General features: G+C 38.6%; 1 protein-coding gene across 1 annotated transcript in view; it reads right to left on the bottom strand.

The window, feature by feature from the left end:
- Positions 1-13,838, bottom strand: part of ARHGAP15 (Rho GTPase activating protein 15) — a 574,327-nt gene that overhangs the window by 172,130 nt on the left and 388,359 nt on the right. Inside the window, exon 11 of the mRNA XM_016196534.2 lies at positions 11,578-11,655. Within this exon, the coding sequence (XP_016052020.2) occupies positions 11,578-11,655 (78 nt within the window). The remainder of the gene's footprint in view (positions 1-11,577; positions 11,656-13,838) is intronic.

A 13,838-nucleotide genomic window follows, 5' to 3' on the forward strand; every position in this document is an offset into this window, starting at 1 on the left:
TGAATATTATTTCTTTTATAAACACACGAGGTGGTATAATTTAGGAAATGGATATAAAGATATCTAGAAGTATTTGTTCCCATTTTTGAATTTCCATTTTTTGTAATTTGGAGATTTGAATTTATTGAGCTAGTATACCTCACTTTTAAAGTGCTTTAAATGGCTTTTTGTATGGCCTTTTGAGTTTCAGTTGTACTTTATATCTTTTTAAAATGTTTAATTAAGAAGAGTTCTTAGGAAACTAGACCAGCAGGGAGGACAGTGATCTCAGAAATTATACCTGGTGTTAGGATTCAGGAGGACTTATATTAATTCAGAAGTAAGAATAAGCATATGAGAGATATGACATTTTCTTGAGTCATAAGAAGGAAATTTCAGGCAAGGCTAGCTTTATAGTTGTCTCAGTGGTATGCTATGAGGTTTGTCAACATGACTTGTGAAAATGCCCTAGGTGGTAACTTTGATAGCCTTGTTACTGGCCTGCAGTTTGTGTCACTTTATTTGAACCATGGCAAGACCAGGTAACTCACTTGCAATTTGAGCCAGAGGTGTCCTTTGGCAGATTGAAACAGAGCTGGCAGGGCCTTGGCAATAAGCAATGTCACTGAGAGAGATCCCACATAAGCAGGTGACAGTCCTGACTGTGGTCTTAGTACCACCTGGGTTGGGAGTCATCCATTGCTTGGGTCGTCTTTCTTGACTAATGGACCAGGATGTTAGAGCTGGCTCTGGTCTTCCAGCTTGACACCTGCCTCCTCTTTTTGCCAAATCTCTCCTATGTGGTCCATGTTAAAAAGTCAGATTGAGGCCTCAGGTGGAGGTGGAGGTGTGGGTAAGGGACGCATATGGTTCACTGGGCTGGCTGGACAAGACTCTCAAAGTCTAAACAGTGTCTTTCTTGGCGTTATATTTCTTTCTGGTCCTAAAAGCTAAAGGTTACTTTGATCAGGGCTTAATAATCCCTGGTGGTCCAACATTATTCATTAATTCACTTATTAAAGTCATTCATATTTCAACAAATGCTTGTTTGAAGGCTATCATGGGCCAGATACTACAGGAACTGAAGATATTTAGGTGAACAAAGTAGGCCCACAGAGGCTCCAGTGCAGGGAGGAAGGCAGGCACTGGAGCAACAAATGCAGAAGCAAGGCAGACACAGGTAGCATGTGTTCTGAAGACCAGAAAACAAGACGCTAAGATGGGGAGTGACAGGGTGGGCAGGAAGGAGTGTGTTTCAGATGTGTTAGTCACGAAAGGCCTTGCTAAGACGGTAACTTGCAGGTTGAGAAGAGTGAGTCTTGTGAGAGTCTGAAGGAAGCACGTTTCAGGTAGACAGGTGCAAAAGCCAAAGCCCGGGGAAGGAAATGAGCTTGATGTGTCTGATAAAGGAAGTTAGTCAGGGTGGCTGAAAACGATATGAGAGTGAGAGATATGTGCTGAGATCTTGAGATCGGGGAGGCAGGAAGAAGAACCTGTGGGGGCTGCAGATTCAAGTACAGTGTTTTCTCACTAATTTACTTTTAATAAGTCACCAGTCTTTTGGTTGTTGGATTGGAATATCCGTGGAAATATGAGATCTATGTCAATGAGAATGTCATTTGTTGTATTTGCTGCTGTATTTCCAGCATCCTGCATGTTGCCTGGCACATAGTAAGAGCTTTTTAGGTGCCTGTCAATGAATGAATGATGTAAAAGCCAAAAGCTTATTTTATGGAGCTCACCTCTCAGTTCCATATTTTTCTTGATGAGGTAGGACTATCAGAGAGGAGGAGAGCTGATAGGGATACCTGCCACTCCTTCTGCAGTGGGCCCACGAGTGAGAGGGCATAAAAGAAAATGGGCTCTAAAGTTTATGTGACTCAAAGTCATTCAGATTTTCATTTGAGCATTGCTTCAGCCCCTATGTTTGTAAACCTTGGACATTTACCTTTAGGGTGTGCAAGGGAACTTGAAAAAATTTCTTCCTGACATTGCACTATTATCACTGCTCCTTTTAGAAGCAGCTGTGAGGTGATAAGAATACCTTTTTTTCTTTCTATACCAGGCTTTTGTTAGAAACGGCTTCGAAACTACATGGAGCATTTTGAAAAAGAGGTGCTATATAAATATATGTGAGTCACTGAAGCTGTAATTACCAGCAACAGGGACTTCCTGTGCATAAACAAAACAAAAGCATACTTTCAAAATTCAATGCATGGGGTTAATAAGAGCAATATAGTTTCATTTACTATTTACCAAATTTTGCTTTTCCCTCTACCTGGTCATTCACAACATTTTGGAGAGCCAACATAAGTCATCTCTCCTCAAGCTTTGTCTTATAGAAGCAGAGAATGGGGATTCAGGGTTTTCTACTCTTTGTTTCTGTTCCATGATTCTTCAATCTAAAATTAAGAGCTAACTTATAGGAGCCTGAAGGAAAATATAATGTAAAATATAGCTTGATTTTTCTTTAGCGAGACACCCAGAAATGGCACCTAACACAATCTACCAATGAGACTATTTGATACTGGAAGTTTATTATTCTTTTATTGTGTAAGAGAAAAATCTTTATTTAGTTCATACCAAGTATTGGGCACTTTGCTATTTTAGGGATACAAAGAGGAACCAAACTTCCTATTCTTGATGAAGTCACAGGCAGTTAGGGGTTATTTATTAAAAGGACATTTTTAAATGAGGTTTCTCTTATAAAAGGGTCACGGAGGCTGGTGTTAGAGTATTACAGTGCAGTATTATAAGGAAAATAAGTGGCTTTGACTCTTTGATGTTAAAAAGAAGAAAATGTCTCTCTGCCCCATCCCCCATGGTAAATTGAATCCAGCAACCAGCAATATATTCTTTAGAGTAAATTTAAAATGAGTTCACTGTCTGGCTTCAGAACATATTAATTTTGGGGCCTCAGAAAAGTTACTCAATCTTTCTAAGCTATGGTTTTCTTGAGTGAATAATGCGAATAATAAAGTGTATCTACCTTGCAAACTTTCATGAGGGTTAGTGATAACTCTAACTTGGCATACCTGCCATGTAATAGATTCTCAATTAAATGTTAGCTATCATTAGCATCAGCATTATTGTTACATTTTAAAACATTATTTACATCTTAGTTTTGCTAGGAAATCCGTAAACAAAACATCTTTCTTTTTCATTTATTCCAGAATCTACAACACTGGAAGAAGACTGCAGTTTTGAAAAATATGTCTGTAATTTTAATCATACTAATAACATCCATGGCACATCCATGCCATTTTATTTTATTTAATTTATTTTTTAAAATATATCTTTATTGATTTCAGAGAGAGGAAGGGAGAGGAAGAGAGAGAGAAACATCAGTGATGAGAGAGTCATTGTTCAGCTGCCTCCTGCGGGGATCAAGCCCGCAACACAGGCTTGTGCCCTGACCAGGAATTGAACCCCGATCTCCTGGATCATAGGTCGACGCTCATCTGCTCAGCCATGCCTGGCCAGGCCATCCATGTGTTTTAAAGTTATACTCCAAATCATAACTCAGAGTTTATAAAAGTTAAGGCACATTATGACATCAGTCAATAGTCAAACAAAAAGCCTTGTATCACTAGAAAACTGGTAAATAAAAAGGGGCTCATAGTCTATTTTTGCTTCCCTCAAACAAAAGTTTCATCTGTCTCATGGCTTGTAGATCATGTCTCCGCTAGATGCCAGAGTAAAACTAGCTGGATATTGTGCAGGGGTTCCCACACCTTGCTGTGCACATGACTCAAGTGGGGAGTGTTTCTTTTAAAATACATACTTATAGTTCCAACCCCAGACTTCTTACATCAGAGTTTCTATGATTGGGCTCCAAATCCTTATGTTTGAAAAGCTCCACCACTTAATTCTTGTGGCAGACAGGCTTTAAGATGACCCCGATTATTCCCTCCTCCTTGGATTTATGCTTTGTGTAATCTCCTCCACTTGGGAGTAGATAGGAACCGAGACTTGTTTCTAACCATCAGAATGCACTAAAGATGATGGGTTATATATAGGCTTCATGATTATCTTACACAAGATTATAACTTCTGTTTTAGTTACTAGTCTCTCATGCTTGCTGCTTTGATGAAGCCAGCTGGCATGCTGTGAGATGGCCTAGGGAGAAGTTCACAAGGCCTTCGGCCAACAGCTGGTAATATGGAGAACTTAAGTTCAACAATCCACAAGGAACTAAATCCTGCCAACCATTATGTGAACATGCAAGCAGACCTGTCCCCTGTCGAGCCTCTGGATGAGAACCCATCCCTGGTCAACACCTTGGTTGTAGCCTTACGGAGGATTCAGCTAATCTGTTCCCAGACTTCTGACCTACAAAACTGGGAGATAATAAGTGTGTGTTGCTGTAAGCAGCTAAGTCTGTTATTCTACTGTTATGGGGCAGTAGATCACCAATACAATTCTAAAATGTAGTCAGGGTTGGGAGCCAGGAGTGTATAGAGCACAGTAAGAGCAGAAGTAAGCTTGCTGTGTTATCCCACACTTTTCAGTAACTACTCATTAATTCCAATGGTGATGATGATGATGGATTTTTAGTACTTTCCTTGGGAACTGTCAGTTGCATAACTCTGGCTTATTTAACTGGACTTAATGGTCAAACCTACCTGAAAAAGCCACAACTGATTAGGACCTAAAATTTCAGCAGACTTCACTCACCCTCTCCAATGATCATGGGGATACTCTTTTGGAATGTGGAATCTCCCAAAAGCCTATTTATAACATAAAACTAAATTTATCTTTTGTGTCCAGGAACCCAGACGTCTTATGAGTTTGGCTAGTAATGTGATGAATCATTGGATATCAGGGAGTCTCCAAAACTTTCCAATAGTTGGTTTTTCTTCCTAGATAAGAATCTTAATATCATCAAAGAAAATTCAGTCATGTGGAAGTCAAAACCCACACTTGATTATTAGTATTAAATATCATGTTTATATTGAGAAAACTAAGTAATACTGATCTGATTTTATCTAAATATTGTCATCTTAATTAAAGTTAAAACTGAATATCACTTGGTTGATTCAGAGTTTTTAAAGTCCTCACATTTTCATTATTATTGCCATTTTTGAAATGAAGAGTCTGCGATTCAAAGGGGTTTTTAAATAGTTTCTATTAGAATAACAGATAGCTCAGAATAGATATTAAGAGGCAGTTCCATTGATTCTTAGCCTGTGCTTTCTCTCTTTTAATTGGTCTCTGCCTTTAATTGTCCACCACAGCATTAGGTCAGGCCTATTGTGTGGTATATAATAAATTATAAAATATAATTTATAATAAACACATGGCATAATTTTGCTTTGAGTAGGTAGCCAGAATTCGTGTGCTCTGGAGACTAGAAATATTCATGAAGTTGCTATTAGAACATTATGTAGAAACTGAAAACTATGTAAATGTGTATGAATGTGAAGAGCTTATTTGTTTGACCTCTGTGTTCAGTATTATTTACTGATGACAACACACTTCCTTAAGCAGCTAGAAAGCAACACGAGTTTTGACATCAGTAGTTTCGAGTTCCCTGACTCAGTGTAGCTGAAAAATGAGATCTAAGAAAGTTTCCAAAGCCCCGGACGATGTTAAAGTCTGGCTCTTTTACAATCAAGTGATCTTTTCAGCTTTAATGGGAAAACTAAGTCATTGTTAAAGGATAATCTTGTCACATGGAAGCCAGAAAGGTGCCTATCCAATGATTCGACTTACCAAAAAGCGGCCCTGTGGAATGGGGTAAGAAGCAAAAAACACAGTTTGTTTTGTTGCTGCTGTGGTTGATGGTGAGAGCGAAGTAGGCTTAAGGAAATACCTCGTTTTAAAAATAATAAGAGGGCAATATAAACACACTTAATAGAAAAAGGACTGGACTTGATACCAGGGCTATTTTATAAGAACAGAACTAGAGGCTTTGAAACCCTTTTCCAGATCTTTTTCTGTTCCATCCAATTGCTTATTTCATAATGAAACAGCCAATTGTTCACATTCTGTCTTTCTTTACTCTTCTTTTATTCAATTTTTGATAATATGAAAAGCACAGGGATAGCTACTAAAGTTAATGCTTTGCTTTGCTTTGTGGCATGGATCTATATGAAAGTAGTTTAGATATACTTGATAATGTAAAATTGTTCCCCTAATAGTTTATTTTCAATGGAGCTTATTCTTAGCATGTCCAAAATAAGCAAATTCATCTCTTCAAGCCAATATTTGATGTGGATTATTATGCCAATAAGATGTGGGTGAATTAAAAACATGCAAAGTACAAAACTGCAAATTAATGGGGAAAACCCCTCTTCCATTTAAAATATACACAATCATATGCACACACATACATACACACGCCTACACACCCAACTGAGGTTCTTGGCCATGTAGCTTTATGACATTTAGATGTTTTGTTCCTGCTGGTGTGAAAAGTCAAGGCGGGTGCCCCTAGAATCTTCCTTATATATGGAAAAGGTGTTTAAAATCCTGATAAGAAGCAGTTTCTTCCAGTTCCAAGAAACAATTAGAGGGAATGTTTGTTACTGCTTACTAAGCACCACCCGTCTGGAAAATGTCCAGTCTGCTCCCCCTGCATGCTTCATGGTTCTCCCATGGGACCATGGGACGCCGGTCTTGTCCCCTTTTACAAGGTAAAAGAGTGTCTAAGTAATATCACGGAGAGTCTGGACTGAATTTAGAGTTGGGACAGTAAGCCGATGTGCAGCTCAAACCAGAGTGTCGATGTGAGGAGGAGGGGGAGTTCAGCCGGTGGGATTTCCAAGACCCACTGACCAAAGTTCTCGGGACAGTGACGCAGCATCCTTCACGGTGAAGCCTGTCCTTTGCAGAAGTACCCTCACTCAAGAAAACCATCAGGTCACAAATCGTTCTGAAGAATCAACTCAGTGCCATAGGCTGATGACAGGTTGACACCTAAGGTCACGGACCAGCGTTCTTTGGGGGATGCCCTCATAGAGAGGAAGAGTTGCATTAGCAGAATGTCACTGACAGCCGTCACCAAATCTACTAAACAGGGCACAGCGCTGCTCGCTAATGCACCCGCAGCCCATTACATTGAGCACCCTGATGCCTTTCCTGAAGGCTGCAACAGAACATTCTGTTAAAGCAGTTTCTTGGTCCAAACATAGGTATATAGAGCCCTCCAGAGAATGGCAGTGCCAGGCTCATTCGTAAGTGCAATGGTTGGTATTTTCCCAGGCATCTCTCTTTCGTGAATAGTTTTAGCCAAACTCATATGACAGCACTTGTCACTTACCAGCCAGAAAGCAGGTGTAAACAGAAAGTCTCTCACAAAAGTGTGTAGCACAAAAAGACTGATCTCTATTTTATCAGGAAGTAATCAACAGTTAAGGAAGGAAAAATGTGGAAGGATGGCAGTGGTTTTCAGCATAGGCTCTGAGTCAGAGACTGGGATTGAGCTCCCTCACTTTCTGTAAGACCTTAGGGCATTATTTAATCTCTCTCAGCCTCAGTTTCCTCATCTTTAAAATGGGAACAGTAATAGTACCTATTCTACGGGATGGTAGAAAGCATTAAATTACATAGGTAAAGCACTTAGTAGAGTGCCTGCCACATAATAAATTATGAAAATGTTAGCTGCTTTTATAATATAACCATTATTATTACCACCATTAGCAGTTATAGTTAGGAAATGCTTTTCAAAAGTAATCACTTTGAATTTAACTTGTATGCCATCTGATCTCAAGTACAATAAGGGTGTACAATTCCTACCGATTTAGCGAGTCAAACAGAAAACCAAAACAAATTGAATCATTCAACTGGTGAATTTAGAATTGCTGATGATTATAGCATTCAAGAAAGTTAGTGAAATACATAAATTGCAACTAAACTGTTCTTGAAAATCCCCCAAATCAGTTTTCATTTGTCTAGCCTAATGGTGGGTAGGCCTTGTTCATTTTAAACATGTATATTTAGAGCCTTCTAAAAAGGAAACATTGCAGAATATGATCAGGGAGGAGATAAAGGTGTTAAAACAAAGAAGATATGCCAAAATCGTTCCTGTTCCACCCCTGAGTACAAAACAGAATGCATTGCAGTCACTCGTCATTTTTTCTCTCCATGGAATTATCACCACATTGCCACTTTATTTCATTGCACACACACATACACACACACGTACATACGCGGGGGGGGGGGGCGCGATGTACAGATCAGCTTCTTTGTACCCTGGCACTGATTCTCTTTTAAGTCAGCTTTGTTGTTAGAGACCAGGGTGTAGATGGAGGGGAAGGTGTGCTATATGTACCAAGGTTATGGATCCATTCCAGAAATTTCATTCAAAGGATAATCTGATTGGCAAAACTCGAGAGGCTGGTATATGTATTTCTTATATCATCTAATTCAAAAAACTCCACCACACAGCTTGGAGAAAACCACCAGTATCAAAGGTCCTAACGTAGCATAATTTGTGTTGACTGTGCTGCACTCTGACAGTGCTATAAACCAGGAAGACAGTTTACTGACAATTCTGTGCTACCAGATACCAACCCAGGCCTCTGTCCAGCTTTACGTTGTCAACTCTTATGGAAACACGAGCAGTTACACAGCCTCAGAGGACGATGAAGTTTGGATTGCAAAAGACAAGATGGACAGCTTTTATATTTTCACTGCAGGCTTTTTTTTCTTTTTTCTTTTTTGCCTTTTTAAACTGCTGAGCATAATTTTTTTTTAAGGCAGGAAATGCAACTAGTGTTTGTTTCTACCATGGCTTCTGTTTTGAGATTTCTTCTTTGTAGAAGAAATGTGTTGCCCAGCTGTCTAGAATTCCAATCAGGATATAGTTTCAGTATGAAATATATTGCAAAAGTAATTTTAGCTGGTTATAAACAGGAATGAAAATAAAGCTGGGGCTATTTTGTCCCAGTTTTACCTACAGAGGGGGAGCTCTGGATCAGTCTAATGGTGCCAATATGAGCAACAGGTAAAGTTTAGTGTTGTTTATGCCCAGGAAGGAGAGTAATTGTGAAAGCCAACGGTTCACATTAGTGAGCAGGCAGAGCTGTGGAGATTCTCGGTTATAGAGATTCTCAGAAATGAGTCATGTGGCCACTGGTCAAAAGTACTGCAGTCAACACTTAAAAGGGTGGTTCAACCTGAGTTGAACTGCTGGAGAGTTTAATGATTCTCAGTAATATCATTTCTATGTGTAACACACACATATTATTCAATAAACATTAATTAAGAATTCCTTCTATGGAGACCCAGGACTACCAGTGGTTAATAGAGGAAGAATCGAGGATGATTCAGGTGTTAGAGATTTGTGGATGAGCCAGATATTTCAACCAGTACCCTATTTTTTCATTCCAAGACTTTCAGATTTTAATGTTTGTAAAATATAATCACTGAGTACATTTCATAAGATTCTCTCCAAAAGATGACCTTATATCTGCAGGTCTTGTAATAAATGGAATTTGAGAAGTTATATGAACGCGTACTACAGTAAATTCAACCACCCAGTGAAACAGGAACGCAGGAAGGAATTATTTATAATCTGGGCCTTGAAGAATAAAGGAGAAATTGGCCAGGCTTCCTAGTGCATGTGGGCTGGGAAAGAAAACATGAGGATACTGAAAGTAGAGGGAAGAGAGTATGTAAAGACATTAAATAATACAACAGCTTGTAAATACGGGAGTACAGTTGGAAATGTGTTGTGAAGGACAGTCAGAGGATCTGAAGCTAGTGAGAAGGTGGGAAGCCAGAGTGTGAAGGCTGCAAATTGTCCTGAAGGCAGAGACACCATTGACTGTTTTGAGGTGAAAGGAAAGCTTACATGCATCAAACAACTACCATGATTCTGTTATGTTACTAAGGAAATGCCACATGTTTTCTCACCTAACTCTCACAAATGTTTCCAAGGCACTGCCCCCCCCCCCATCTTTATTGATAAGAAAAGCACTGAGAGGTTAAACAAAATGCCAAGGACACATGTCTGATTTTAAACCTATGAGCTACCTATAACACCACATTACAATGTTTTGGTGTCCTTGCTTTTCTTTAATGTTTTCTAATATTTTCTTTTGATTCATAGTCTTTTTAATAAATATTTTATTGTACTTATACCATAAAACAATTAAATACATTTCAATATATTTTTAAAAGTTTTCTTGTATTTGCAATACTTTTTCTATGTATAACTATATATATTTGTTCTAAAAACTATTATTGTATAATCTGCTTTTTCAATCATAGTCTTTTAAAGAGCTCTTTTAAGTTTATAGAAAAACTGAACGGAAAATATAGAGTTCCCATATACCCCTTGTATTCTTTCCCTTCCCCCCCCCCCACCATGCCCAATTTTCCTTATTATTAATGTCTTGCATTAGCGTGGTGCATTTGTTACAACTGATGAGCCAATATTGATACTTTACTATTAACTGAAGTCCACAGTTTACATAAAGTTTCACTCTTTATGTTGGGCATTATATAAATCTTAACCAACATAATGTCATGTATTCACCATTCCAATATCAAAACAGAATAATTTCATGGCCCTAAACATCCCCTATGCTCACCGATTCACCACCCCCCCAATCTTCTGCTGCCACTGAACTTTTACTGTGCATAATTTTGCTTTTTCCAGATTGTCATACAGTTGGGATAATTTAGTATGTAGCCTTCTCAGACTAGTTTCTTTCACTTAGCAATATGCATTTTAGGTTCTTCCAAATCTTTTTGTGGCTTGATAGCTCATTTCTCTTTATCACTGAATAATATTCCATTACATGGATGTGCCACGGTTGGTTTGTTCACGTATTGAAGGTCACCTTAGTTGCTTTCAAGTTTTACCAATTATAAATAGAGCTGCTGCAAAAATTTGTGTGCAAGTTTTTGTGTGGACATACGTTTTGAACTCATTTGGGTAAATACCAAGGAGTGCAAGTGCTGTGTATTATGGTAAGAATATCCATACCACATGCAAACATAATAAAATATGTTTATTTTCACAAGAACTGCCAAACTATCTTTCAAAGTGGCTGTACCATTTTGTATTTCCCCAGCAGTGAATGTAAGTGCTGATTGCTCCACATACTTGCCAGCATTTGCAGTTGTCAGTGTTTCAGATTTTAGATATTCTAATAGCTGTGTAGCGGTATCACATTATTGCTTTAATTTGTAATTCTTTAAGGATATATACATTTCCTAATTTTTAACCCTTTCATTTTTCAAGTACATATTTTTCTAACAGCTGTGATTTTGACTCTTGGATTTTCTATCACTCATTTATTTATCAACATATACTAAGTGTCTGTTCCATGCCAACAACGCTTTTATAAGTTAGGTTATTCTTTTTCTTTTACTCTTATCATTCTCTTCTCCAGTTGTAGCTTGTGAGATCTCCCTCATTATTTATTTCATGGACACTATTAGTTGGTCCCTCTCTCTGTTCCTTTTATCTTCACGTAAACTATATTTTACTTCTCTGGTGATAATTGTTTACTTTCTTTAACCGTCTCTTACTCCCTCCAAAACTTTTCCCATTATACATTCACCAGGCCCACCGCAGAGAAGCTGAAATACTGGTAGACACAAAACTACCAAAAGCATGTCTGAAGTGAAGAAATCACTTACCTTGGTTGACGATAAATCTTAGTTTCTGTATTGTTGCCAGATTGCCACTAACTCGATAGATTCCATCAACATCTAAACCTGGAAATAAAAAAGCATGTTTTATACTTGCTGATATGAAAACTGAGATGGCAAAAGGGAAAAAAAATTAATAAATATGGGAAGGAAGACAGTAGTAAATCAAATACTTCTTCCTCACAGACAAAACACATTTCTATGTCCTAAACCAAGCAATCTTCAGTAGTTTAATCCCAAAAGACTAATCGTGAAGTTCAGTGTCAGTTAATGATCAACAAACTTGAGTCTAGTTGAAGCATAAAAGAGCAGTAGGCAGCAATGGATTTCGCAGCCGAGTGCAGGTTCATTCCCAAGGAAAATAGAGGCATCGGCATAAAACTGGGGGAGAGGAGTGGCAGGGAAGAAGAACCTTCATGTATTATTGCCCCTTGTTGGAAAAATAGAATAATCCAAGGCATCTGTGAAGCCTCCCTCCCTCCCTCCCTCCCTCCCTCCCTCCCTCCCTCCCTCCCTCCCTCCCTCCCTCTCTCCCTCCCTCCCTCCCTCTCTCCCTCCCTCCCTCCCTCCCTCCCTCCCTCCCTCCTTTCCGTCCATCCCTCCTCCCTCTTTTCCTCTCCTTGTCTCCTTTTTCCTCTTGTCACTCTCTCTTCCCTCCCCCCAGTTCCTATCCTAGCCTATCCTGTCCTGTCCCGTGCTGTCCTATTCTCATTTTCCAGGGTCACTATAGCATAGCATGTATTGGTCTGATTATTTCAAACTGCAGTATAAATTTCTATCCCAGATGTAAATCAGTTTGATGATGTTCAGTGTGTTACAGGTAATGGGGTGCTCCGTTATGGGAGGAACAAATAAAAATGAATCCTTGACAAAATGGTGAAATTAGTTTCAGATTATTTAAAAAATGGCCATCTATAATTCAAAATAACTTATGCTGGCAGTAGCTTTGGATGATCACCCACGTGTTTTCCACACATTTATTATAGCATCTATTAGTTACCTCCAATACCAAGTTATCAAAAAGATGACAGAACAGGAAAACGACAAGAAACACATTCCAACACTATCATTGTCCCCAAAAATGTTGATGATATAATTTTAATGTCAGGAGTATATACTCCCTGATGTGTCTATGGCCTTAGAGGGCCTGGGTGAGCTTGCCAGCCAGTGTGGAGACACAAGCTCAGCAGTTCCTCTGAGGCGGGACAGCACCATGGTCGGACATGGAAATTCACCACCATAAGGATCAAATACATTGGTAGAAGTTATTGTTGCAATATAACAGAACAAAGGCTTTGTAAAGCTCTTTGCTGACATGAAATGAGCTTCTATATTGCTTCAACATCTTCGTTTTTACATAATTTATTGTAGGAAATATCTGTGATTGTGCAAAATATTTCATCAGTGGGTTAGGGTAGAATCACAGAACATGTAACACTGGTGTTAATGGCATAATTCAAAACAATCATTCAGTATTTTATTTATTATTTTTTAAAATTTTTAGTCACTCATTATTTTTATAAGGCTTTATTATCTTTCTAGAGCAGGTTTAGGTTTATAGTAAGATCGACAGGGAGGTGCGGAGATTGCCCATATTTCCTCTGCCCCCACACAAGTACGGCCTCTCCCCTTATCAACATTCCCCACCGAGTAGCAATTTACTACAGCTGGTGAAGCCACACTGATGCATCCTAACCATTCCAAGTCCATTGTTTACATTATGAGTCACTCTTGCTGTACATTCTATGGTTTTGAAGAAACGCACAATGACATCTATGAAGTATTTTCACTGCCCCACCTATTCATCCTCACAATGGTTTTTAATTTTCCATGTAATAAACTGTAGAGTGACGGGATAACGTCATTAAAGTGCAATAGCTATTAGCAAGTGTGTTAATTGGTGTGAGTTTTGTAGTTCCAGAATAACCTAATAACAAATGACAGAGTCTCTGTCCTTTCCTGAGGACTAGGAATATGTGAGGAATTGGAATAAGATTGGATGCCTATCAGTGTGTAGTGGAAGTGTCTAAGATGTATACATTAAGAAAAATCAAATACATTCTTTTTTCCTGATGCACAAAATGGCTCATTAATCAAAGATACCCCAGTTGGTTTGCTTTTAAGTTCACTGTACATTTGACACTGAAATGTGACAATTTTCCTAATTACAAATTTTCTAATATCTGATGCCTAGTTTTGGTATAGAACCCTGTTGGTCTTCAATTTATGCACATATACCCATAGCTGTA

Source organism: Miniopterus natalensis, chromosome 8, assembly GCF_054644295.1.
Source record: "Miniopterus natalensis isolate mMinNat1 chromosome 8, mMinNat1.hap1, whole genome shotgun sequence".
Taxonomy (NCBI): Eukaryota; Metazoa; Chordata; class Mammalia; order Chiroptera; family Miniopteridae; genus Miniopterus; species Miniopterus natalensis.